This window comes from Lethenteron reissneri, chromosome 59, assembly GCF_015708825.2.
Source record: "Lethenteron reissneri isolate LAM-NWPU_2019-01 chromosome 59, ASM1570882v1, whole genome shotgun sequence".
NCBI classification, from domain to species: domain Eukaryota; kingdom Metazoa; phylum Chordata; class Hyperoartia; order Petromyzontiformes; family Petromyzontidae; genus Lethenteron; species Lethenteron reissneri.
The window spans coordinates 6279366-6307238 of record NC_083837.1 but is presented as its reverse complement, the minus strand read 5'-3'; the positions used below and the strand labels follow the sequence as shown (position 1 = coordinate 6307238).

At 52.0% G+C, this 27873-nt stretch overlaps 2 protein-coding genes across 2 annotated transcripts in view; both read left to right on the top strand.

Annotated features, from left to right (window-relative positions):
* Positions 1 to 8503: 8503 nt before the first annotated feature.
* On the top strand, positions 8504 to 15077 carry LOC133357682 (uncharacterized). The gene is made up of 3 exons (XM_061575773.1): positions 8504 to 8910; positions 10670 to 10872; positions 12495 to 15077. The coding sequence occupies exons 1-3, from the start codon at positions 8751 to 8753 to the stop codon at positions 12963 to 12965; spliced, it is 834 nt and encodes a 277-aa protein (XP_061431757.1). The 5' UTR covers positions 8504 to 8750; the 3' UTR covers positions 12966 to 15077.
* Positions 15078 to 19589: 4512 nt separating this feature from the next.
* The window catches only part of LOC133357800 (la-related protein 1B-like), a 50616-nt gene continuing 42332 nt past the window's right edge, over positions 19590 to 27873 (top strand). Inside the window, 1 exon segment of the mRNA XM_061575936.1 lies at positions 19590 to 19917. Within this exon segment, the coding sequence (XP_061431920.1) occupies positions 19665 to 19917 (253 nt within the window). The 5' untranslated portion in view covers positions 19590 to 19664.

Here is a 27873-nt window from a genome sequence, read left to right as displayed (position 1 = left end):
GTCTCTACCTCTCCCGTCCCCACCTCCCCCGTCTCCATCTCCCGTCCCCACCTCCCCCGTCTCTATCTCCCGTCCCCACCTCCCCGTCTCCATCTCCCGTCCCCACCTCCCCCGTCTCTATCTCCCGTCCCCACCTCCCCCGTCTCCATCTCCCGTCCCACCTCCCCCGTCTCCATCTCCCGTCCCCACCTCCCCCGTCTCTATCTCCCGTCCCACCTCCCCCGTCTCCATCTCCCGTCCCCACCTCCCCCGTCTCTATCTCCCGTTCCCACCTCCCCCGTCTCCATCTCCCGTCCGCACCTCCCCCGTCTCCATCTCCCGTCCCCACCTCCCCCGTCTCCATCTCCCGTCCCCACCTCCCCCGTCTCCATCTCCCGTCCCCACCTCCCCCGTCTCCATCTCCCGTCCCACCTCCCCCGTCTCCATCTCCCGTCCCCACCTCCCCCGTCTCTATCTCCCGTCCCCACCTCCCCCGTCTCTATCTCCCGTCCCCACCTCCCCCGTCTCCATCTCCCGTCCCCACCTCCCCCGTCTCTATCTCCCGTCCCCACCTCCCCCGTCTCCATCTCCCGTCCCCACCTCCCCCGTCCCCACCTCCCCCGTCTCTATCTCCCATCCCCACCTCCCCCGTCTCTACCTCTCCCGTCCCCACCTCCCCCGTCCCCACCTCCCCCGTCTCCATCTCCCGTCCCCACCTCCCCCGTCTCTACCTCTCCCGTCCCCACCTCCCCCGTCTCCATCTCCCGTCCCCACCTCCCCCGTCTCCATTTCCCGTCCCCACCTCCCCCGTCTCTACCTCTCCCGTCCCCACCTCCCCCGTCTCCATCTCCCGTCCCACCTCCCCTGTCTCTATCTCCCGTCCCCACCTCCCCCGTCTCCATCTCCCGTCCCCACCTCCCCCGTCTCTACCTCTCCCGTCCCCACCTCCCCCGTCTCCATCTCCCGTCCCCACCTCCCCCGTCTCTATCTCCCGTCCCCACCTCCCCCGTCTCCATCTCCCGTCCCCACCTCCCCCGTCTCTACCTCTCCCGTCCCCACCTCCCCCGTCTCCATCTCTCGTCCGCACCTCCCCCGTCTCTACCTCTCCCGTCCCCACCTCCCCCGTCTCCATCTCCTGTCCCCACCTTCCCCGTCTCCATCTCCCGTCCCACCTCCCCCGTCTCTATCTCCCGTCCCCACCTCCCCCGTCTTTACCTCTCCCATCCCCACCTCCCTCGTCTCCATCTCCCGTCCCCACCTCCCCCGTCTCCATCTCCCGTCCCACCTCCCCCGTCTCTACCTCTCCCGTCCCCACCTCCCCCGTCTCCATCTCCCGTCCCCACCTCCCCCGTCTCTACCTCTCCCGTCCCCACCTCCCCCGTCTCCATCTCCCGTCCCACCTCCCCCGTCTCTATCTCCCGTCCCCACCTCCCCCGTCTCCATCTCCCGTCCCACCTCCCCCGTCTCTACCTCTCCCGTCTCTATCTCCCGTCCCCACCTCCCCCGTCTCTACCTCTCCCGTCTCTATCTCTCGTATCTATTATCTCCGCTCTTGTCTCTCTCCTTCATCCCCACCTCTCTCGTCTCGCTGATCTGATTCGCTATCTCGGAGGAGGAGGGCCGGGAGCCCCCATGGGCCACCGCTGGAAGATCCCCCGCTGGAAGACCATTCACCTGACTGGCAGGGGCCGTAGGATGCCACCGAAGGTCGACAATTGAGGGCTATGGGAAAATGGCCACAGATGTCAATGGGTTCATTTGGCCGAACCGCTATGATCTGGAAAACGACACCTGTGATTAAACCGGGCTCATGGTCTCAGCCCGTGATTGTGCACAAAACAACAAACAACCGGCATTTGCCACGAAGTGGCGGTAACGTCACTACGGCGCTTGTGCCAGGCTATGTGCACTTTAAGGCCACGTGAAGTGTCAGACGCCGGCACCAGGAGGTCAAGGGACAGACCCAGGTGCCATGGGTTGATTGACTGAGATGAAAGCGCACACAAACACACTCGACTATCGCATGAACTTCGGTTTTTATAACTCGATTTGCCGGACGGTGTGACTATGCACACCGGTAATCCCAGAACTGCGAGGCGAGGGTTTGGTGGCTCAACCCACCGAATTATTGCGAAACTCCCCTCCCTTGGGCATCGAGGAGGAGCCCGCTACCCTGGCACGCCTCGAAGCCGGTACAGCAAAAAAAAAACAGGGACTCAATCTGCACCATCCGTGTGGGGATAAGAGTGTTTCCCCCTCCCAGCCATCGATTGGCCCACAACACCTTCACACATTGAGTACCGCAGATGCTTGCGCGATGGTTGGCGCCGGCTCACCGCGTGGCTGCCTTCGCCGCTCCGGCCTGTGGTTCCTGCTCGTGCCTCGGGGGTCGTCCTCCAAACTCTGCCTCCGAGAGCGGCGAGCGAACACCGATTACTCGGATGATGGCCAACTTTGACGAGAAAAAGGTAAAACGTCCGTTTGACCGCCATGCGGCAAACCGGACTAGAGATGCGGCTCTTGAGAATCGCCGGGCGCCGGGCCACGCGTCGCCGGCTCGTCGCAAGGTCGCGCGGACAGCGAGAGAGAGACGCGCTCAAAGTGCGCGAAGTGTAGCGGTTCGCGCTACGCTGCGCTACGAACACGGCGACCCGGTCAACACCAGCGACGATTATCTGAACCGGTCCTGGGCCTCCCCTAGGTCGACTCAGCCTCAAATGACTACCCGGTGTAGCGGTGTGTAGTAAACATCGCCACTGGGGTGACATAGGCGGTCGGGCGTGGTGCTGGCCACCCACCCCCTTCGTGTGCTGTTCCGGCCTTCATAGGTGCTCTCTAACAGCACTTGCCTCAACAATCTGTTACAGTTTTGATTTGAATCTTGATTTGAAGTTTTCGTGACTGCAGGAATCCATATTCTTTGGTTCTTTCGGTAAAGTCACGTAGGTTACACGGGGGATATTTTTTTTTTCTTTTGTGTGTGTGTGTGTGGCGCCCATTTGTTCTCGCTCTTGTCATGAGCAGCAGCTCAATCCCCCCCGCCACCTCGCCTGTTCGTTCCGTCGCTTCACAAAATCAATCCCACGCGGGCGATGTTGGCGCATCCCCCCCTCCTCCCGGGGGGGAGGAGGGGGAGGGGGGGGATGACCTTTGACGGCACAGCGCTGCGGGATGCCACCGAAGGTCAACGAGAGACACCGCCCAGTAATTCTAACTTGTACGTGCCCGAGTAGAAAAGGTGCCCGTCTGGGTGAATGTTGCTGGCTGTGACACGCGCATTTGTTAAAAAAAAACCCGAGGAACAACGGAAAGAGACTGGGCACGAGCTGCGGAGCTCGCGGGGTTAGTGATGGTGGTGGTAATGGGGAGCGGTGGTGCAGCGGTTAGCGCTACGCTGCGCTATGAACCTGGCGACCCGGGTCTGATTTCTGCTCATGGCCAACACCGGTGACGATTATCTGAACCGGTCCTGGGTCCCACCTAGGTCGACTCAGCCTCAAATGAGTACCTGGTGCGATGTGTAAACATCGCCACTAGAGAGACAAAGGCGGCCGGGGGTTGTATTGGCCATCCACCCCTCGTGTGCCGTGCCGGCCTTTATAGGTGCTCGCTAAAATCACTTTCTCCTACAGTCTGTTAAGGCTATACGGGGGATCTTTGTCTTTGATGATGATGATGGTATTGGTAATGGTTGTGGTGGTGTTGGAGGTGGTAATGATGGTTGTGGTGGTGATGGTGATGATGGTTGTGGTGGTGGTAGAGGTGGTGATGATGGTTGTGGTGGTGATGATGGTTGTAGTGGTGGTGGTGATGGTGGTGATGGTTGTGGTGGTGATGATGATGATGGTTGTGGTGGTGGTGATGGTGATGATAGTTGTAGTGGTGATGATGGTTGTGGTGGTGGTGATGATGGTTGTGGTGGTGTTGGAGGTGGTGATGATGGTTGTGGTGGTGGTCGATGCGTGCCCCTGAATTGCAGCTGACGCGGTAGCGGAGTGGTTGCGCGCCGTGGTTGATGGGAGAGAAGCGTCGCTGTCGACGCGTCGCTGTCACAGTCCCCTGGTACAAAATGTACACCGACCACTGCACCCCCACCACCCCAGACCTTCAGGCCACGCTTCCACCCCCCGTATGAAAGACGCCGTGCCAACCGATTATGCACAACCCCTGCCAAGTCACATCCTTCCCCCTCCCACTCCCCCTCCCCGTGGCCAGAACATTGCTCCCTGGACAGAATCTCCCATCTTCTTCTTCTCCACTCACTCTGCTGTCCGGATACTGAACTGCCTCCCTGATGAACGCATTGTCGGCCAAATCACCCACTCACGTCGCCCAGGCCTTAAAATGCCCCGAGCTCACACACGGGACATTTCCTGACTTCCCCACGCGCCTTGTAGGTGAGCCGAGTCTTTGAGCTGCAGCGAACCCAATGATCGTGCCGCTTTAGATGTACTGCTGCCTGACGATGGCTCTTGTTCACAATTGCACCCAATTTCTATATTTAAAAACAACACATCGGGACGTCGTATTGAATGTCAATGAAGGAGATGGGCTTGAGAGATGGCCCAGCGTATAAGGAGCCAGGGAAATTTGAAAGGCGCTCCGATGGGTTCTAGATGTGCGGAGCGAGCTGGTGATTCAACTGATGCTTGCGTCCGGGTTGGATTCCAGCCAGCCGCTCACTACGGGACATCTGCGACAAAGAGCCTCATAGCTCATCGGATTTCTCCGGTATAGAATGCAATATTGCGATTCTGAGCGTCAGTGACTGCCTCCTGACACACGGTGGGCGAATGCTTGCTGATAACGGCGTCACCAGAGGTATGTGAGAGGTCTTTAACGTCCATTATCACAGCAGACGGGTGTTCGCTTTGGTAGCATCTGCGTGAATGTTCGTAGTGCGGTTGTGTCTTCGCTAATCTTCATAAGGAGGGCACTTTCGCCGAGACGACATCGTCAGTGCGTGTGAGGGGGCTGCCACACATTTGAAACCATTGGGAGGGTTTTGACAGCAGCGCGACGATGATTACGACGACGATGGCGGCGATGGCGGTGAGGGTGCCAAGCCACAACATTTTTACAATCTTGAGGATGACGTTTTACTCTCAGCGTGACCTCGCTCCCCCCTGGCCACGCCTCCTCTCTAGAACCTACTAGCAGGTTCCTGAGGGTTCCCGGTGGGCTCCCCTCTGTGGACTTTCACCGAGATTTCCCCTTCTAGTGTCCATCATGGCCTGCTGACTTCAATACTGCCGTACACCGCAGTTCCCATTTTTTGCCAGCAGCCAGCACGAGTAGCCAAAGTAGCTGCATAAGTAGTAGCTACGGGCCCCGCACTTTCAAGGGCCCCGCGCTAAATGCTTTCAAGATATCAATTCCGGTTCAGTGATTCTGCACTTGCTCTAATACTATAGTACTATACCACCTTCGATTTTTACGAACGACTGGGTGTTTAAGGTTAGCGATTTGTCGTATTATCTGGCTGTATAGCAAATGAAAAATACAATTACTTTGCCATGCAAGTTAAAATTTGTGTTTTAATATTTATGCGTTTTTTTTTTATTTAGGGCCCCTATAAAACATATGCTACAGGCCCCGCACTAGCTTAATCCGGCACTGGCCAGACGGGAAGGCCGCCACCACCACCACCGCTGGCCCCCTCCAGCGTAGGGGGGGGGGGGGGGGGGGTCGGGACGCGGCGCACTAACTACACCACCCCGTAAGGAAGAAAAAACTAAATGTTACAGAAAACGACAATGGACTTAGGTCCCACAGGGGGTGAGGAGTAGTGCGCCGTGAGCGTCACCGAGCAACACACTTTGTGTTGATTGGGCCCTGCCTGTTGTTGTGTTGTCATACCTGTCAACTCCTTATCAGTGCCCTTACCTTATTAGGGACCAATTTAGACCGTATTGGTCACCCCATGCCCCTTATAATTACCAACGTTCATCCTACAAAGTCACTATACACTACACTACTATACACTACACTATACATTTCACTATACACTACACTAATACACACTACACTATACACTACACTACTATACACTACACTATACACTACACTAATACACACTACACTACTACACACTACACTACTATACACTACACTTCTATACCATACCTGTGAACCCCTTATCAGTGCCCTACCTTATTGCATTTATATATTTACGCGACCTAACCCAAAAACCTCTATTATGGATTATATCAGACCTTATTGGTCACCGCATGCCACTTATAAATCTCAACGTTCATCCTTACAAAGTCCCATCGCAAGGGAGAAACACAAACAAATAGACAAAAAAAGTGTTTTTAATCGCGCGGTGCCGGATAATGTGTGATCAACTCACTACAGAATCAATCAGAGCGAGTGAGTCCTCCACAGTGGCAGCGACTCAAAACGGCATCATAGGCGGCATCGTGGCGCCATCTGCTGGCAAGACGTGCTTATGGATTTCATGGAAACGACTCTCTCCAAAATGGCCTAATTCCACGTGAACATTGAACTTAATGCCATGTTAACATTGACCTAAATGCCACATTAACATTGACCTAAACGGCACATTACAATTAAACGTATTGCCATATTAACATTGAACTAAATGCCACATTAACACTGAACGAAATGCTACATGAACATTGAACTAAATGGCACATTAACATTGAACTAAATGGCACATTAACATTGACCTAAATGGCACATTAATATTGAACTAAATGCTACGTTAACATTAACCTAAATGGCACATTAACATTGACCTAAATGGCACATTACCGCTGAACTAAATGGCGCATTAACATTAACTAAATTCCACATTAACACTCAACTAAATTCCACATTAAAATTAAACTTATTGCCATATTAACATTGAACTAAATGCCACATTAACATTGAACTCAATGCCACATGAATATTTAACGAAATGCCACATTAATATTCGCACTGCTGTCGTCAGATTTCTCATCAAGTCCCACGCTGGATTGATGACGCCACCCTGCTGGGCTCAACACTGCATTATGCCACTCTGTTTGGGACGCCACGGTGGCTAGGAGATGTTAACTACCTCCCTTGGTATGCAGTAGGTCGTGGGTTCGATCCCTACCCTGACGACGCCTGCTGCTGTATATTTGGAGTCTGCGTGTCTCTCTCTCATCATCATCACGGTGGCTCGGAGACGTTAACTACCTCGCCAGGTATGCAGGAGGATCGTGGGTTCGATCCCGACACTGATGATGCATGCTGCCTATTTGAAGTTTGTGTGTATCTCTCTCATCATCATCACGGTGGCTAGGAAATGTTAACTACCTCGCCTAGATTTCGATTTAAAGCTTTCGTGACTGCAGGGATTCATCTTCTTGGTTCTTTCGGTAAAGTCACGTAGAAGGGAAGTAATAAAATAATAAAAATAAAATAGTATACAGGATGTCGTGGGTTCGATCCCGACCCTGACGATGCCTGCTGTATATTTGGAGTCTGTGTGCGTGTCTCTCTCTCTCTCATCATCATCACGGTGGCTAGGAGATATTAACTACCATGCCTGGTATACAGGAGGTCGTGGGTTCGATCCAGACCCTGACGATGCCTGCTGTCTATTTGGAGTTTGTGTGTATCTCTCTCATCATCATCACGGTGGCTAGGAGATGTTAACTACCTCGCCTGGTATACAGGAGGTCGTGGGTTCAATCCCGACCCCCGACGATGCCTGCTGTCTATTTGGAGTTTGTGTGTATCTCTCTCATCATCATCACGGTGGCTAGGAGATGTTAACTACCTCGCCTGGTATACAGGAGGTCGTGGGTTCAATCCCGACCCCCGACGATGCCTGCTGTCTATTTGGAGTTTGTGTGTATCTCTCTCATCATCATCACGGTGGCTAGGAGATGTTAACTACCTCGCCAGGTATACAGGAGGGCGTGGGTTCGATCCCGACCCTGACGATGCCTGCTGCTGTATATTTGGAGTTTGTGTTTCTCTCTCCCCGTGGTCGCGTGGACCTCCGGGTTCTCCGGCTTTTCCCTCCACATTTAAAATCAACAACACGAGTTGAGAGTGTTTGTATGCTGTCAACTTCCACGTGATGATGATGGTGGTGATGATGGTGGTAATGACAAGCCACTACGTTGAGCTCATCGTTTGTGATAGCCAGGTCGGTTCTGAAAGAAAAGACTTGCTGCATAGCAACTTAGTGGGGGGCCTTACCTGGTGAAATAAATAATAGATGGGTTTTTACAAACTCTTTGGTTATTTCGGTAAAGTCACGCAGGTAAAATAATAATAATAATGAATCAATAATAATAATACATAAAACAACCGAAAGAACCAAAGAGTATGGATTCCTGCAGTCAAATCAAGTTTTTTTCTTTTTACACATTTCCCTGCCCCCCCCCCCCACACGCACGACGCTGAATGGACTCGCCCGTCACGATCACCACCCACCCCCCCACACTCTCACACCACATGGACCGGCCCTGCCCCCCCCCCGGCACGACCTTCAAGGCTCAGCTTAACAACCCAAACAGCCTCGTGCAATTCCCGTGCAATCGCCCCCATCGAGGGCAATCGATTGCGTCAGCGCAGACAGCGCCGCGCAAACGCGAAACAAACTCCACACGGCCTGTCGCGCTCGCACCGGATGAATCTGATGAGCTCTAAAGCTCTTCATCTCTCTCTCACAGATGTTCAATTGAACCACCACTGGCTCGCAACGACCACCACCCCATCGCCAACGCGTCCACCACCACAACAACCTTGCACCACCACCACCGCCAATGTGCGAGGATTTCTGTTGGTCGACGGGCAAGCTGGAGGAGATGGTTGAGCTGTACCGGGGCAGCCCGTGCCTCTACGACGCGTTGCTGCCCGACTACCACGTGAAGTGGAAGAGGAAACGGGCTCTGCGGGAAATGGCGCAACGACTCGGCACCACCGGTACGTGCCCGTCCATAAATGACGTCACGCACCTAGGGGGGTGGGTGGGTGGGGTCAGACATTTGTGACGATGTGTGACGAGGGGGGTGGGAAGGGGGTTGAGGAATGTGACGTCACATCAAAATGCGCAGCTTTAAATAAATATAAACACGTTCTACTGAATTAAATATACTTTTTAATAAATGTTTCCTCCTACAACATCAGAGTGCAGCGCCACATTAAATACGCACTACAATGACAATAGTTTAAAGCGATTTGAAGCATTTTTTATTTTTTGGAAGGTGGGGAGCAGAGCTTTGTGACGTCATATTTGAGGGGGGGGGGTCTTGCATTTTGTGACGAGGGGGGGGGGCAGAGCTTTGTGACGTCATATTTGAGGGGGGGGGGTCTGGGTTTTTGTGACGCCGTGTGACGAGGGGGGGGGGGTCAAAAATCGTCCAAAATCGCGTGACGTCATTTATGGACGGCCCCTTACACGTGTGTTATACAGGGTGCTTCAAAACAAATGTGTAACACTTATAGGGGACTGTCGTTTTTAATGGGGGCGGGGGGGAAGAACGGATGATAAACGATACACCGTGACATGATAACAAATGTATGTTAATAGATTTTAAAATCAGTAATGTTTTAAAATACTTTTTTTTAAACACGCTTTAATTAAATGTACTAGTAATGGAAGAACTCCACGACTCCAGGAAGTGGCCCCGAAGCTCGCCACAACGTAAGGGACCGAGGGCAATTATCATCGATGGGACGATCGTTAGTTTTCGTTCTAAGTTGAAAGAGTAACAATCGAAATCGTCCGTTGTGCTTCATTTTAAGTGATTTATGCGATCAGTGACTTTGTGAATTTTTATTTACGAATCTGTACGATGGCAGAGACACTTAAACACAATTTATACCCTTATATTTGTGTTTTTTGGCATAGAGATCTGCGGCAAATTACTATTTTTGGATTATCTGCATTTTGTAAATTATCCATGGCCGTTCTCACCGTCATTAGCGCAGATAATCGAGAGTCTACTATATAAAATAGTTTTATCACGGCCTCTTGCCACCTAAATGTTCCACTCTCCACAGCTGAAAAAGGCTGGAACGTTCACCGACAAAACCTCCAACAATACTCTTGTAAATGCTTACCCCGAGCTCTCATACTCTGATGGTGCATTGTCTTTGAGTTGTGCGCCTTTGGGCGTCATCTGGTCCAACCCATGTGAGACTAGGCTCTAAGGAAAGCTGTCTCGGATGTGGACCAATCAACTTCAAGGACAGTGCACACATTATCAGAGTTATGTTTTTTGTTTGCATTATGACTGCAGATATTGTGGTCTATGCAAACATGACTCCTTGTTAAAAAAAGGTGTCAGTTTTGTTGCCAATTAGAAGGGTAAAAAAACAATTATTATAATACTTCTAGGTTTTTCGGTAAAGTCACGTAGGTAAAAAATAAGAAAAATAATAGAAATAATAATAGAAATAAAATAATAAATCACGACCTTGAGACAGTAAATCTAGCTGTGACGGTCCCACCTGATGACGGAGACTTGTGTTGCCTCCGAAACGTCGTGATTTATTATTTTATTTCTATTATTATTTAAAATATTTATCATTTATTTTTTCCCTCCGTGACCTTACCGAAAAACCTAAGAGTATGAATCCTTGCAGTCACGAAAGCTTCAAATCTAGAACCTCCAACAATATTTTTCTTGACCAGTCTATAGACAATGTTTTTTCTGTTACTCTTTTTTTGTCTTGACAGAGGACGAAGTCTCGAGAAAGATCAGAAACCTCCGCACAGTCTACTCTAAGAAGAAGAGAGAGGGCAAAATCAGGCGTGGCGGAGACGCCGGCTGCGACGCGTCCAGGCAGACCTGGTGGCTACTGCCGCGTCTGGAATTCCTTGACGACTTTGTCTGCCCCAAGAAGACCATCTCCAATGTCTCCTCCTCCTCCAGCTTGCAGGTATGACACGCGCGCGTTCTCTCCATCGTGCCGAAAGCGGTGGTTGTAACTGCATGTGAACCGGTTGGGCGATGTGTAGCCACTTATCTTCGTCGTAATTCCGCTGCTGGATGACGGCCTACCCAAGCCACCGCTGTGTGCGACGACGTGTGATGTGACGATTCATCGCGCACCCTGCCACACGAGCTAACATCACCTTCCATGGTGATTGCCATATTGGCAGTGCTATTCGCCTGTAACGAGATGGACATCGTAGGTAAGGCTTAGGTACAACTACTCCTTACCCTAACCCCAATCACAAACTTTAAAATCATGATCCAAACGTGTAATCCCAAACGCTAGCCCTACCCTTCCTTCAATTTAGAACCCCAACCATTAACCTTAACCCGTAAATGCTAACCACGATAACCCGCCAAACCCTATAACCCCACGCAAAATTAAAAGAAAAGCGGCATCCCAGGAGGAATTGTGATTGCACGAAAAATATCATCTCCACTCGGGACAGGAATCTGTGGGGACAGCAGTCACATCCAATAGTTACATGTGACTGCTGCGTAGGTTATCGCGGCTCTGCTGTGTCGCTCTCCATGTGTTTTTGGGTTGTACCACGTGCTGTTGTTGAATACAGTAGTCCCTCGCTTGACAGCGACATCGGTTCACGGTTTTTCGGTGAACGTTTTGCCTCCCATAGAGGACCCCGTGGTTTCGACTGACGTTAACATTTTTGACTAACAGTAACGTATTCTTGGTTCTTTCGGTAAAGCCACGTAGAAGGGAAATAATTAAATAATAGAAATATAAAACAATACAAAATTCTCACGACGTTTCAACTGCAACACAAGCAATCATCATCAGGTGTGAAATCCACAGCAAGAAAAAAAACGTCGTGAGAATTTTTTTTTGTTTTATATTATTTTATTATTTCCCTTCTACGTGACTTTACCGAAAGAACCAATAATTAGAATCCCTGCAGTCACGAAAGCTTTAAATCTAAATTTAACAGTAACGTGTTTATGTTATGCACGCGGGCACCAATTTTGTAAGAAGGGGCTAAACCATACCCTCAGCAAATCAGCGACGCCCATCCCTGAGCAGTTTAGACTTCGACTGGCTTTGTTTACATTACGTTTCATGTCTTTGTGGTAGTGGAAAAACATCTCGCAGACTCGGTGATTATTTTACTTACTTTTCAAATTATAAGTGAATTCTATAAACAGTTATTCCGATAAACGGCATTTTTAGTGGAATGGGTTAAAAAACGTTAATTGAGGGACTGCTGCAGTTGAGTTTTATATCACGGTGTCGTGCATGAAAATTGCATCTCACAATGGCTGAGGAACCAGAGGCTAGCCGTAAGGCAGCCAGGCAGTGAGCTGGCACCCACAGTTGCCCAAACTCTGCGGTCCTCTATAGATTACGATGTTTTCAGCCAATTAATCGATGTCCATACATGTGGTAACTGAAAGAATCTCCCAGCCCTTGGAACGAGACGTCAAACCTCAAAATCTGCTCGATGTGGTACAGCTCAAATCGTACGTCGGAGAGTGGCACGTGAACGCTATTGCTGTGTATGTTTTTCACAATCGCTGGCCACTGCGGTGGATTAAATGTTCCCCTCGCAGGTGGAACGCGTCGACGACCAGAGCAGTCACGACGGGGGGGAGCAGAAACGGGACAGGGATGGAGCTGACCCACCAACCCCTTCCGCAAACATCACGGACATCACACACTCCATGGACACCTCCACGCACAGCCCTGAATGTACACCCCGGAGGCCACAATTTCCAAAGCCGATGTGCAGAGACAAAGGGAACGCCGTCGCAGCAGGAGGCAGTCAGCTGATGGAATCGGCCATGAGGTGCGTGGAGGCGCACTCCGCCCGGCTGATGAGGGAGGACGACGAACACGATGTGTTTGGTCGCTTCGTCGCCAACGAGCTACGCTCCCTGCCAGACACTGAGCGCAGGCGTTTGAAATACAAACTCCTTGCTGCACTTCGAGATGCGCAGTCCCCCGCAGCACCGCGGATAAGTGCCTCCTACGCGGGGCACGCCGCCAACGCGACCCGGTCACCCACACCGAGCTCACCGTGAATATCGTCATCCTCGTCGTCATTGGCCACGACCAATCCACTGCTGGATGATAGGCCCCCCCCCCCCCCCCCACAAGCTCTCGCCATCTCTCACGAGTCCGCGATGTGCACGATGGCAGCAAATATATTCAGGAGCTCGATGCCAGATGTCGAGGTCTGTTCGCCACGAGAGGTTTTCAGGAGGGGTTTGTGGTTTTGCTGTTCCTCCTCCGTTGAAAGAGCGCAGTCTACAATGTGGTACTTTGTAGCCCCGACCGCACTCCTGTGGCTTGTCTTTCATTCTCCATCTATGAAGGAGATGTGTGCATTGGCCTGTTGATGTCGTGATGCGGTTCATGTTTCCATCGGTGTCTTCCAGGAATGTCAAATCCAGGAGGTGCGTGATGTTTGGGTCTCGAATGAGGAGGTGTTTATTCTGGACATCCACGTTGTTCCACTCTGTTCGCCAGCGGTATACCAGGAGAGGATAACATCATGCCACCATGGCGCTCCTTAAATAAATGAATAAATTATCTTATGTCTATATATTAATCACACTCAGCTAGTTGGGCTCATAGTCAACCGAGTTTGTGTTTTTGCTCCTGTTTAACGTTCACAGTTTTACCGTTTGAAATGTGCTGCAATGTTCAGTTCTCCATTTGCCGTTAGTGTTGTGAATGAAGATGTATTATTGCACAGGAAGAAATTGGTCTTGTGCGTGGGTGTGTGTTTAAATGCACTGTCTGATCTATTCTCAGAGGCATCTTTGCACGGAACGGAAGAGTGGTTCAGTTGGAAGTCGCTCATTCTACTCTGCCTGTCCCCTATCATACCGTGTCAGCCCATACTGTTTACCCGTATTCTTGTACAGGGAAATTGAGTTTCCAGGTCCATACGGCATACAGCCGTTTAAATATAGGCAAAAAAAGGTATTTGTGTTTCCCCCATGTGATGGGATATTTGTAGGATGAAAATTTAGATTTATAAGGGCACAGGGTGACCAACAAGGTCTGAATTGGTCTGAAATAAGGTATGACCTATGGTCTAGCCCAGTGTTCTTCACTAATTTTCAGAGGATGGGTGGCGACTTTCGCTGATAAAACATCAGCAGTGTCAGGGGTTCGCCACATATGAAACCATTGGGGGTTTGTGACAGCAGAAGGATGATGATGATGATGGGGGTGTTTCCACTATGTGTATTGTCGGGGAGGGGGGGGTGGCGCACGTCAGGGGCCGCACTAAAGGCCACCAGGGGCCGCCAGTGGCCTGTGGGCCTTGCGATGAGGAACTTCTGTTAAGATGTTCAAATACCAAAAAGAGAGGGTAAAACCTATTCTTATTTTTCATACTTTGATACTGGCAAAAAAGTTCCCATTATATAGCTGCTCACCCCGAGCTATAAATGCCCTCATAGTGCATTGGCTTTGTACTGTTCGTCTTTTGGCGTTCTCTGGTCTGACACTGGTGGTGTGACTAGGCCCTAAAGAAGGCTGCTGTCTCTGGTATAGGCCAATCAGTTTAACAGACAATGCCAAATATTATCAGTGCATATTTATTTGAATGTTTTTGCCACAAGTATGCCTCCATAATACAGTTTTTTTTGGGTTAGATCGCGTAAATATATAAATGTGTCATTAAACCCGCCGCCATCCGACACAGCCAATTAGTAAGGTTTGTCACGTAAATAGAACGTGGCAATTCGTCACTAGTACAGCACACTGGTGTGTTGGAGAGCTAAGGCGGGTTTAACGACATTTATGCGATCTAACCCAAAAAAACTATGATGGATATTGGTTGTGAAAGCCGACGTGTTAAACCATCTTAATGCCTTTTGTATTGCCAGAAAAGGTAAACCCTATTATTTTTCATACTTTTGTAGAGACACACTTAGATGTCTCTGTGGGTCGCGCCAGCCACAGTGCTGGAGGGGCGCCGAGCGCCGGGTGCCTCGATTGGACGAGCTAAGGGCACGTAACCAGAAGCGGTGCCTCGATTGGAGGAGTTAAGGACACGTGGCCAGAAGCGAGGCGCGCTGGTTTTGATACAGAAAGGGGCGGAGCCGGGACCAAGGGATAAAGGGTGAGCGCCGGGGGATTCGGGACTCGTTTGGGGGATCAAGCTAGCTAACACACATGCACATAGTGAGCAGCCTAGGACAAGTTAGCCACACTTAGCAACAGAATCCGGTGTACAGTGAATTGTTTAATAAACACGTTGTCTCCTACAACAGTGTGTGTGCGCCTCAGTCGACATACACTACACTGGCGTCAGAAGTGGTTTGTTAGTTAGGTGTAGCTAGCTTACGTAAAGACTTGGCAATTATGCTCACTAGGTGACGAGTGCTCACCCAGTCGTCTTCGGACGACGACGAAGAGGGCGAGTTGATCACGCAAGCGACCCCGGGTGCTGAAGCCCCAGTGATGGAGGGTGGCGAAGTGTGGAGGCCGGCTTGGCAGCGGGAACCGGAATCCATCTCACCGCCACCGCCAAGGAATGAACGCCGGTGCTGCTCTAGCAGCTGCCCTGCTGGAGGACGATGCGCGGGAAACGGGTGTGGCGTGGGACGTGTGGGAGCCCGCCAATTCTCCCAATGCCCACACTGCTTTCGCCGTCGCCCCGCGAACATGGGACGACTGCGAGACGCCGACGCCGCAGCCACGGGGTTCTGGCCGTTTTCCGCGCACTTAAGAGGTGGGGGGCGAGGGGTGGCCCAAACGCCCCGTGCAGTTGACGGCCCTGGGCTGCCGTATTGTGGCGGCAGCAGCGGGTTTGTCCGCGGTCATAGGGACGGTTGAAGGCGTTGACGTACGCGTCGTCCTTATTGGCACCGGTGCGTCGGCGACCATCATCTCGGACATGGTTTTTGAAAGTTGCCCGCCATTTTACCCGTCGCGATTCCCTGTTTCACCGCGAACGGCCAGTCCCTAGGAATTGTCGGTCAGATTTCGGCCACAATTGGCATTGGCGACATTCAGTTGTTGGGTCCATTATTCATTTCCAAATCTTTAGTCGTACCCTGTCTGTTAGGAACCAATTTCCTAGGTAGAATGCCGCTCAAAAATCCTGGTGGATCAGGGCTGCATTGAGTTGCCGCCGGGCCGTCGCGTAGCTTTCTTATCAACAACCGGCTCCCGATGGGATTGCACTCAGCCCCGGCCACATTCCAACGGCTGATGGAGCTAGTGCAAGCGGGCCTACAATGGGATGCGTGTTTGATTTATATCGACGATGTCATCATGTTTGGACGCATGTTCGAGGAGTTTCAGCCGCAGAAGTGCCATCTGCTGCAGAGATCGGTCAAATACTTAGGCCATATTGTCGGCGAATCCGGGATTTCGACGGACCCCTGACAAAACTGCGTGTGTGCGCACGTGGCCAACCCCCAAGTTGGCGGGTGAGGTATGTAATTTTGTCGGGTTCGCCTCTTATTATCGATGCTTCGTTCCCGAATTCGCCATGATCCTCACGGCCAAGGGCCAGAAATTTCGGTAGGGGGTGGAGGAGGAGGCTGCATTTGCCGCGCTGCGCGACAACCTAGTGAACGTGCCTCCCCTTCGGTACCCTGATTTTTCTTTGCCTTTTGTCCTCGATACTGACGCTAGCAATACTTGTATTGGCACCATTTTGTCACAGGTGGTGGACGGAGTAGAGTGCGTGGTCGCATACGGCAGTAAGGTGCTTTCTACGGCCGAGCAACGCTATTGCGTTACACGCCGTGAGTTGCTGGCGATTGTTTATTTCATTCATCAGTACCGGCCGTACCTCTATAAATGGAAATTCCAGGTGCGATCAGACCACGCGGCCTTGCAGTACGCGCTGCGTGTTGAGCAGTCATCTGGCCAGCTGTCCCGTTGGCTCGAGGTCGAGGTCTCGTATAGAAAGGGCATCCGCCACTCGAATGCTGACGCGTTGTCACGTCTGCCAACCAGTGACAAGTGTGCGTACACATCGGGCGCGGGACGGTGCAGGCCCACCAATTCGGCTCCGCCCCGGGAGGTCGTCGCTGCGGCCGATGTCGCGCACACGGACACAGCTGACGCATGTGACCACACGCTCGGTCTCTCCAACTCCGAGTGGGGGTGATTCTAGGCCGAGGAAGCCTCATTGTTAGCCATCAGACGCCGGGTTTGCGACTCCACAGAGGGCGACAGCCAACGACCACGTTGAGAAGCAGAATTACTAAAGTATAACGTCGTGGTTCCCACCATCCTGCGGGGTAGGTTGGTTTGGGCAACGCACGGACGTGTTATGCATTTAGGGGTCGCGAAAACCCTGTCCACCCTCCGCCTGAACTTCTTCCAAAATAGTGCTTAGAGGGTGCACCACATGTGCCCGCCGGAAACCTCCACCGAAATTGGCGTGCCGCCCCCTCTCCAAACCATTAGTGTATTGCGGATGAATGAGCTCGTTGCGCTCGATATGCTGGGTCCGTTCCCCAGCCACCCCGCGGGGTAACAAGTATCTGCTCGTGGGGGTAGAGTATCTTTCTCGGTGGCCAATGGCCTGGCCTGGTGCCGGACCAGTCGGCAGCCACCATTACGGACGCCTTTCTCCACGGGTACGTTCTGGATAAGGGGGCCCCAGAACGCCTCCTTACGGACCAGGGCAGAAACTTTTACGTCAAAACTGCTTAAGTAGGTGTGTGACCTATTGAGCACTAAAAAGATCCGCACCTCGCCCTATCATCCGCAGACCGACGGCATGGTAGAGCGCCTACATAGGACGCTCACATCCATGCTATGCCATCAGGTTAACCAACAACAGACCGACTGGGACTTGCATGTTCCAGGGGTCCTGGCCGCATGTAGATTGGTCGGAAGCGGTGCCTTGATTGGACGAGCTAAGGGCACGTGACCGGGAGCGGGGGTCCCATGGTAAGAACACTGCTCTAGAACACCCTCCAGCGGCCCGTGCAATCAACTCCTGCCACCTCTCCCTTCTCCGCTCTCTCTGCAGCGTAGATGCTACAAAACTCCACATTGTATTGACTCGCAACCCCATACACTCAGGAGACCCATACACTTAGCTCCACAGACTTAGAGACCAGCAGCCCAGACAGCCAGACCCACAACACCCACAGACTCACAGAGAACCCCCACCCCCCCAAACTTAGAGACCCATTTCAGAATGTTTAGACTGGAGAAATGAGATGAGCTTTGAAGCTATTTTTCCCAGATGTTCAGTCGGGGCAGGTCAGCAAGTTGTGAACAACAAATACTAAAAACGATAGGAGTGCAAAATAATAGAAGAGGTAAATAACGAATAATAAATAAAACATATTAAGTAAATTCTAGATTTGAAGCTTTCGTGACTGCAAGGATTCATATTCTTAGGGTTTTTCGGTAAAGTCACGTAGGTAAAAAATGTAAATTAATAAAAATAAAATAAAAATCACGACGTTTCGTGCTGTGACGGTTCCAGCTGAAGACGGAAGCTTGTGCTGCCTCCGAAACGTGATTTTTATTTTATTTAACTTTTAGTAATTTTTTTACCTACGTGACTTTACCGAAAAAACCTAAGACGATGTTAAGTAAAAACAGTAAGTACAAATTGCATGAGTGGTGTACACACAACGCAGCGAGCAGCCTCTGCCCAACTCGCATTGGCCGTGGCCGTGAATTGAACTTGGCAGCCCACGTGACCTCATCTGTCCCACGTGCCCCTCCCCTCGCGTCGAGGGCAGCACCGTGACCCCCCCCATCAGACGCACGCCCCCCCTCCCGTCCCCTCGCCCCCCCCTCGCCCCCCCTCCCACCCCCGCGCCCCCCCTCCCGCCCCCCCTCCCACCCCCGCGCCCCCCCCCTCCCGCCCCCGCGCCCCCCCTCCCACCCCCGCGCCCCCCCTCCCGCCCCCCCCCTCCCGTCCCCTCGCCCCCCCCCTCCCGTCCCCCTCGCCCCCCTCTCCCGCCCCCTCGCCCCCCCCCTCCCACCCCGCTCCCCCCTCTCCCGCCCCCTCGCCCCCCCCCTCCCACCCCCGCGCCCCCCCCCCCTTCGGTCCCCTCTCTCCTATTCAACCTCCTATTCCCCCATTCCCACCAGCGCCCCCCCCTCTTACACCCTCCCCCCCGCGACCCCCCCTCCTACCCCCCCTCCTATCCCCGCCTCGCACCCAGGCCCCCACCCACGTCCCCCCCGCACCCACCCCCCCGCACCCCCCCCCCGCATCCCAGGTCACATGGGCTCCACGGCGTCTTCATAGCCCGCCCTCCTCCACTCGTTCCCCACCCCTGCCTCACGTCACGTGACTGCGAGCCCCCCTCCTTCGCCGCCCCTCACCCTGCCCCCCCACCCACCCAAGCCGCTCCGTGTCACGTGACTTCCCCCCCTCCTGCCCCCCACCCCACCCAAGCGAGCCCACCACCCAAGCCGCTCCGTGTCACGTGACTTCCCCCCCCTCCTGCCCCCGGTTCCGGGGGCTCGAGCTGCGTCTCCCCACCCCCCTCCTCATGGAGTGTCACGTGACCCACCGAGCCCCCCCCTCCCCGTTTAAGATCACGTGACAACCCCTATCAGACACCCCACCCCCTTCGACCGGTGTCACGTGACCGTCGCGTCCCCCCCCCGGCCCCTCCCCTTGCGGACCCCCCCCCCTCCCTCGAGTCACGTGAGCGTCGTGCGGGTCCCCCCCCCCCTCTTTTTCGAATGGCGCTGAACAAGTGAAGCAATCGCCACCGTCTGCCGATTCAATTCATCCCCCACCCCTCCTCTCTTCACACACACGAATGGCCACTAAAGTCGCCACGATGCTTGCCGCTGCTGCTGCTGCCCCCGCAGCAACGGCGCCCAGCCGGGTGAGAGGCGACGGAGACGAGCGGAGGAGCTGCGCCGGCGACAGCGGCGAGCAGCCGGCGGCGGCGGCGACTACGGCCTCTACCCGGGAAGGAGGCGCGACCCCGGGCAGGGCTGCTCAGGCGAGGCCGCAGGCTGCACGAGGAGCCGCAGGCCGCGCCCCGGGAAACCCGTGGGGCGAGACGCGTACGTCCTTTGCACCTTCTGCTGCTGCTGTTGCTGCTTGTTCCTGCTGCCCTTCCCCTCCTCTTCCTTCCCACCGTCTCCTTCTTCACGGCGTTGACGTTAATCACGGCGGTTACTTTGAGTGTGGCGCGTGCGAATTGTTTGTGTTTTACCGCCGAGATGACAACCACTTTGAGCCCGTGACTTCTAGCAAGTAAGATGTTACAGCGCTGTAGCACAAGCGTGGACAGGTGGGAAGGCTTGCGAGCTGTTGACGAGGCAGAGCAATGTGAACACGTGGATTGGAGAGTACAACAACAACAACAAGAACCGCCATTCGCCACGAAGTGGCGGTGACATTACCACGGCGCTCGTGCCAGGCTAGGTGCACGTTAAGGCCACGTGAAGGGTCGAACGCCCGCTGGCAAAGAGGTTACGTGATAGACCCTGCAGGTGCAATGGGTCGACTGGCTGATGCACCACCAGTGCCCCCTACTGTGCCAGGCTAGGTGCAGGAGGTCACGTGACAGACCCTGCAGGTGCAATGGGTCGACTGGCTGATGCACCACCTGTGCCCCCTACTGTGCCAGGCTAGGTGCAGGAGGTCACGTGACAGACCCAGCAGGTGCCATGGGGTCGACTGGCAGATGCACCACCTGTGCCCCCTACTGTGCCAGGCTAGGTGCAGGAGGTCACGTGACAGACCCTGCAGGTGCCATGGCTCGACTGGCTGATGCACCACCTGTGCCTCCTACTGTGCCAGGCTAGGTGCAGGAGGTCACGCGACAGACCCAGCAGGTGCCATGGGGTCGACTGGCAGATGCACCACCTGTGCCCCCTACTGTGCCAGGTTAGGTGCAGGAGGTCACGTGAAGACCCTGCAGGTGCCATGGCTCGACTGGCTGATACACCACCTGTGCCTCCTACTGTGCCAGGCTAGGTGCAGGAGGTCACGCGACAGACCCTGCAGGTGCCATGGGGTAGACTGAGACGACTGGCCGATGCACCGCCCGTGCCCCCCTACTGTGCCACCTTGCTGCATGTTAGCCACACACGCACCGTGATAGGCCGCGTGTCACGAGAAGTGTTTGACGGTGAGCCCAACAACAATAATAGTTAAAATAACGATGACATTTATAACGCGCCAGATGTTGCAGACAAGTCAACACCTCGGACAAAGTCAACAACTGGGACGAGTCCACACCTCGGGAGGCGGTGGAGCCAAGCCTCAGGGCTGCTCGCGAAGCTTGGCCCAGAGGCACAGAGAGAGGCCTTTCAGACGCTTGTTGAAAGAAGTCCGACTGTATTTGATGTTGCGGATAGCGAGCTGCAAACGGTATAGTGTATAGTGTAGTATAAAGTGGTGTAGTAGTGTAGTGTATAGTGGTGCAGTGTAGTAGTGTAGTGTGTAGTGTATAGTAATGTATAGTATATTAGTGTACTGTGTAGTTTATAGTGTATAGAGTAGTATATAGTGGTGTAGTAGTGTATAGTGTATAGTAATCTGTAGTATACTAGTGTATAATAGTTTACAGTGGTATAGTGTGTAGTTTATACCAGTGTATAGAAGTGCAGTATATAGTAGTGTGTAGTGTATAATAGTGCATAGTAGTGCAGTATGTAATAGTGTATAGTGTAGTGTATAGTGATGTGAGGCTTTGACAGTTCAAAACCTTTTGGTGTCCCGAAGCAGATGCTGGAGTGACGCTGTTCTGTGTAGGGGTTCTATGCCCTGAGCCTTCAGTACAAGGCGAGAGTAGTGGGGCGAGGTGTGAATGGTGGGGGAACCTGTGGTCTAGGGAGGCGCGATGACAAAGGAAAAATGAACCTCCGATTAGCACGGCGGGCTACGTACGGTGCGAAAGAAGTGCACCGCACACGCGTGCCAGGAAAGGGTCGTCATGATGCGCGGCAGAGCCTTGAGAGATGGCCGACTGAGAAGTGCCTGACGTGTTGTGTGTCTATCATCAGGTGGTCGTGTAGTGCTTATTCACACCACCACCACCATCATTCTCATGCACAGTAACATCTGCTGGTTATAACATTATAAGTGCTCCATAGAGAGCACTTTGTTTCCACTTCTCTCTCCAGCAATCTATAATAAGGCCACAAAAAGGAGGGGATGCTTCCGCAAACAAAGTGTGCGGCAGCGCTGTCTATTTGTTGTGCCTGCGCCGGATTGCGCCCTGCCTCGTTAGGTCTCGGGAAGCGAAAGAGGTTCTTGCTGCACGGGTCAGGTTGTTGTAGGCTGCTACTGCTGCTGTTGGTGGTGGTGGCTACGTGGCATGCAACAGATGGGACAAAAAAAAACCCCCAAAATCGTTGTCCTGTACTTTATATGTTCCTAGGTTCATGCTCCCCCCCCCCTCTCGCACACCACCTTCACCACACACCGCATTGAGCAGCGTGGTGAAGTATGGTCGAATGGCGATGGCATTTTCTAGCAGTGGATTGACACGAGTACTGTATGTGTACTGGACAAAATGGGTTCGATCGCGTGAATATTAAATGCGTGGTTAAACCTGCCACCACCCGACACGGCCAATTTGTAAGGTTTGTCACGTCAATAAAAGTTGCCAATTCGTTACTCCAGTAACTAATTGTGTGTTGGAGTGAACTCCATTGTGGATAACATTTGTCGCAAAAGCCTACGTGTGAAGATGAATGTTCACATGCACAAGTACTGAAACCGTGTTTCTGTCAACCGATGCGTGTGTGATACCGCTGCATTTCTATTTTTATGCTTTTCAGTGTGTGTACAATGCGTGTATGCGCTCCAAAACATTCGCCAGTGAGCAAATGTTCCCACCCTTATCAGTGAAAGCGGCGTGATTCCATGAATGGGTTAAATATAAACTGTGCAAGTTGGGTGCGTTCCCATACTCCTCCTGCATCAGGTGCCCTGGCATGGCCCTGGCACGCTGGTTGGTGCACACGCCAGCACCGTTGATCGGTCCACAGATTGCCGGAGTCATCAATTTTGCCTTTGTGCGTTGCGTGTTAATAGCCAACAGTGAAATGAAGTCCATACTACTAGAGTTTTTTTGGGTTAGGTCGCGTAAATATAAATGTGTCGTTAAATCCACCACCACCCGACATGCCAATTAGTAAGGGTTGTCACGTAAACAGAACATGCCAAAAATAAAAAGATCACGGTGTTTCGATCGCAACACAAGCAATCGTCGTCAGGTGAAAAAATAGCGAGAGAGCTGCTGAGGCAGGATTTTATCAAGGTTTGAGATGGGTGTAGCCCAACTGTCATAAGCCAAGTGGGAGGGGCTAGTGAAGAAATTTGCATGTAAATGTAAGATCGGAGAGCTGGGCTACCTCCACGACGAAGCTGCAGAGGTGGCCATTGTATACAATGTATACTGCGGAGGTGGCCATTGTATACAATGTATACATTTCTGAAGACGGCTGCTTGCGTTGTAGCCGAAACGTCGTGAGAATTATTTGATTTTATTATGTTTTATTTTTATTATTTTATTACTTCCCTTCTACGTGACTTTACCGTAAAGAACCAAGAAAATGTATACATTGTATGCAATGTATACATTGTATGAATTCCTGCAGTCACGAAAGCTTTAAGTCAACATTTATAATCTGAGTACGACATTTCACCATTAATTCTCAGATGGTAAATGTTGTGGATTTGCTCTCCAACACACCAGTGTGCTGTACTAGTATCGAATTGGCATGTTCTGTTTACTTGACAAACCTTACTAATTGGCTGTGTCGGGTGGTTGCGGGTTTAAAAGACACATTTATATTTACGCGATTACCCCCCTCAAAAAACCTGTATTTTGGATGATATTGCTCGCGAAAGCCTACGTGTTAAAGTAAAATGAAGGAATTACTGTTTTGTTCCGTCAAAGCTATCCAATGAATGGCAGGTTAATAGAAACCAACTTAAAAGAAAGTTATTATCCAGTAGCAGAGGAAACAAGAGGTCTCAGTGTTTCAGCCGACAGGCCTCTTCTGAAGGAGGCAGCATCTTGCACGTCGATGCTTTGGTGTTTTTATTTCCCAATTTTAATAAATGTTTTACCTCGTATGTACGTATGTACGTTAAACTTCTTTCGTGCCGTACGTATCCAACCGTGCTTATGCACATTGCGTCATCGCCGTTACATTGATGGAAATTATTTCACACCGTGCGTAGCCAACCGTGCTTCGGCACATTGCCTCATGGCCGTTAGGTCTTTGGAACTTCTTTCGCACCGTACGTAGGCAACCGTGCTTGGGCACATTGCGTCATCACCATTACCAGATCAGATATCCATGTCTCGCAGAGCAGGGTGAGACCCTTCGTGGTAAACAGATGCCTTCAAGGGCGCTCGGTTCCACACAGAACTTCTTTCGCACCGTACGTAGCCAACCGTGCTAATCTGCCACTGAGGGTAACGTTCGTGACACGGCAGTCAAACTGATACTTTGGTTTGTGGAGGTGGAATGTAGCCATGTTCAGTGGAGAATAAAACGTCACGTGATTTTGCGTTGTTGTTGTGCAATCGTTGGTGACTGGGCTAAGACCATCAACTCTCTACACTTAAGAGCCCATTTGAATGACAAGCGGCTTGCCTGGGTTTTAACTCAGGTTCTCAGCAGTGCTTTCTCGGCGCTCTTGAGCCACGAGGTCACCTCCACCGTGGTGGTTTCACATACTCGTGTCCACTTCTTCTGAATGTACGTAACCCCTTCCCGTTCCGAGACGTCTGCAAGTTGCAGGGTGTCCCGTTCACCGCTGAATCTCGGAACGCTCGAGCGGATCGGCGTTAATTTTACTTATAAAGACAATCGTACTCGCCGTAGAGAACCATAGCGACGCGACCGCTCTCCACGACAGCTGGCGCCAAACTGTGCCACACGCCCTCCCGCGTGGCCTCGTGGGGAGCCAAACTAAAATAAAAAAATGTTTTATTGGTATGTCTTCAGGTTGGATGACGTGCTGATAAAGTTTCTTCAGTTTTTCTTCCGATTTCGTTTGGATGACGCATACATACGGATACGTCATCAGAACGGAATTAGAAGAAAAATCGATGACGTACCTACGTACATCATCATGACGTACACACGTACGTCATTGGAATGGGAAAGTGTTAATATGTATCAATGCACAGGCTATAGGAGCACATTGTACTTCTGGGAAATGGGGGTGTACAGGCTGCAGCATGGAAATGATGCCGGAGAGATTTTGAATGTACCCTGGGAACGTCAGCATTTGTGATGACAAAAAACAAAGATCCCCGTTTAGCCTGAACAGACTTTAGGGGCTAATGCTGTTATCTAGCACCTAATGAAGGTCTGCACCGCACACGAGGGGGTGGGTGGCCAGCACCACGCCCAGCCGCCTTTTTCTCTCCACTAGCGACGTTTACACAACGCACCAGGTTCTCATTTGAGGCCGAGTCGACCTAGGGGAGAACCAGGACCTGTTCAGATAATCGTCGCCGGTGGTGTTGGCCGTGAGCGGGAATCGCACTCGGGTCATAGCCAGATTCGTAGCGCGGCGCGCTGACCGCGGCACCACCACTCCCCACTGTGGTGACAAAACACACTCATACACGTGTGACCTGACACGCTCGTACACGTGTGTGCTGACACACTCGTACACGTGTGACTAGACGATTGGACATGTGGCTGTCTTAGTAGGGGGAGGGGTGGTTGGGGTCTGCATGGCCGACTGTTGGTTCGATTTGGTGGGGGGGGGTTGCCAGACCAGAGAGGTAGAGAACCGCTTCTAAAATGTAAACGTTGTACTTGTTATTTTGTTTCCCCTCCCCAGTCGTGTGGCAGCTGTCCCGTACTCAATCTTGTGACGTTGTCCGCTGATGTCTCGACCGTCATAATGCAGTGCGCGCTCTTTGTTCTCTCAAGATGTCAGCTGTGTGCTTACCCCGCTGCCTCCATTCAAACCTCTTCAAGGTCGGTCAGTTCGTAACCTCTCGCCACGCGATCTGCCCTTTCGCGAATCGCCATTTGCGTTCGCCTGGCGTCTCGACGATTCTGGATACTTCCTGCTCGGTAGCTGGACAAACCAGCTCCGCCAAACCGCCAACACTTCCTCTAAATGTCTGTGCCATCCCCCCGCCTATTATACATGCTTCTAACCCCCCCCCCCCCCGCATTCATTCGAAGCTGTAAATCACGGAAGGCAATTCGTCGCTCTCCCTGTCGTTGCCGTTACGCCCGCGGTACGTGTTGCAGCCCTTTTGGTTTCTTCGCTCATTTCCAGAGGAGGGGTGGTCCACTTTCTTCGATAAGACATCATCATATCAGTGTGTGTGAGGGCCGCCATACATTTTAAACCATTGGGGGTTTGGACAGCAGCATGATGATGAAGTGTTTCCAAGTTTGTGTATTGTCAGGGGCCGCAGGTCAGGGGCCGCACTAAAGGCCCCCAGGGGCCTGCCAGTGGCTCGCGGGCCTTGCAATTAAGTACACCGCGCTGCGGGAAGAAGGCCCTCCCCGTGCCACGCGTGCCGTGGGGGCTTTTTAGACCATTCTTCGCTGTTGCTGGTCAGCGTGGATTGGTGAAGGCGGGGAGCTTAGATGCGGGAGCATACAAGCACCATACAACAGTGGTTTTCGCTGCACCCTACCCTCTGTCTCCCATAATGTAGGACTGCAGCAACCTGTTCTGTGTGTGGTGATCGCCCATCCAAGCACTGTCCATGCTCAACCCAGTGTAGCTTCTGAGACACATGCACTCTGGTGGATTTGATTTCTGTGCCTACTAGGTCCAAACTTTTTATTTATTGGTATGCATCTTTGCTTTAAGGCTGTAAACTTCAGGCTATACGTTAAAGTGACCTTGGACTGACAAGGTGATGGCACGCTGTTAACTCCCTCCCCTGGTATGCAGGAGGTCGTGGGTTTCATTCCGACCCTGACGCCTGCTGTATTTTTGGAGTTTGCATCTCTCTCTCTCCGTGGTTACGTGGTGTTTTCTCCAGGTCCTCCGGTTTTTCCCTCCGCTTTTAGAAACACGCGCTTCACGTATTTGGCTGCTATACATTTCCACGTGACAATAAGCCACTTCGTTGGGCTATTATTTGTGATAGCCAGGTCACTTCTGAAAAAGAGCTACATAGGTCAGTCGGCTTTATCCGGTAAGATAAAAAAATCTTTTTAGTTTACTTTTAGGTGCTGCTGTGTATTGCTGTCACGGGCTCCTGAGCACCGACCCAAGGATCCAAAACACCAGCGGGGCGAGCAACAATCTCCGTAGGCTATCCCTCACAATCGAGGATGCTTGTCTTCCACGGATAAGTTTGGTTATCTGTGGGTCCGAAGGCTGTCGGAGCTGAGGGACTGCTCATTGAGCACTGGCTAATGGAGGACCGTCTATAAAATATTAAGCGTCAGTTCCATTTTATCACGTGGCTTGCTAAAAGTTTTGACGATTGCGAGCAGCAAGCGGCACTTTTGAAGGAACAATTGATGAGCGTCAGAACGTTTCTGCAATTGAGGAAGGTTAGGCAAACTTGGGTAAAGAGAGCGGCAATTCCAAAGTCAAGCGATGCGAGGAAGGAGGGAGGGAGGGGAAGTGTTTTGACCAGCATGAGCACACGGTTGGCTACGTACGGTGCAAAAAGAAGTTCAACACACAGTTGATCATCGATTACACTATGGAACACAATTTTTGTTCCTGATAAATTCAAGGAGAACATGGGAGCGCACTCGGAGGAGCAAGGCGAGCGATTCCACCAGGATGTACTGGACTTTGAACGCCACTACCAAGGACAGTGTAACGAGAACATGATGGGAGACTACATTTGGGGGCTGATTCGTGAAAGTGATTTACAGTTTCATCGTAAATCTCGAAAAACTACTCGTTTCTCGATCTTTTGTAGTCATTTTTGTATTGCTTTAGTAGAAATACATGTTAATTTTGATTCATGTTGTTTTTTTCTGACTTTACGTGAACGAAAATACACAAATTCGCCTGTTTTCTCATTTAAAATAGGTAAATTT

Bases quoted from the DNA above. Each gene is read 5' to 3' on its own strand.
- LOC133357682 (XM_061575773.1), top strand. From the start codon at position 8,751: ATGTGCGAGGATTTCTGTTGGTCGACGGGCAAGCTGGAGGAGATGGTT. The intron at 8,911-10,669 runs GTACGTGCCCGT...TTGTCTTGACAG, and splicing joins GCAACGACTCGGCACCACCG to AGGACGAAGTCTCGAGAAAG. The intron at 10,873-12,494 runs GTATGACACGCG...TTCCCCTCGCAG, and splicing joins CCTCCTCCTCCAGCTTGCAG to GTGGAACGCGTCGACGACCA.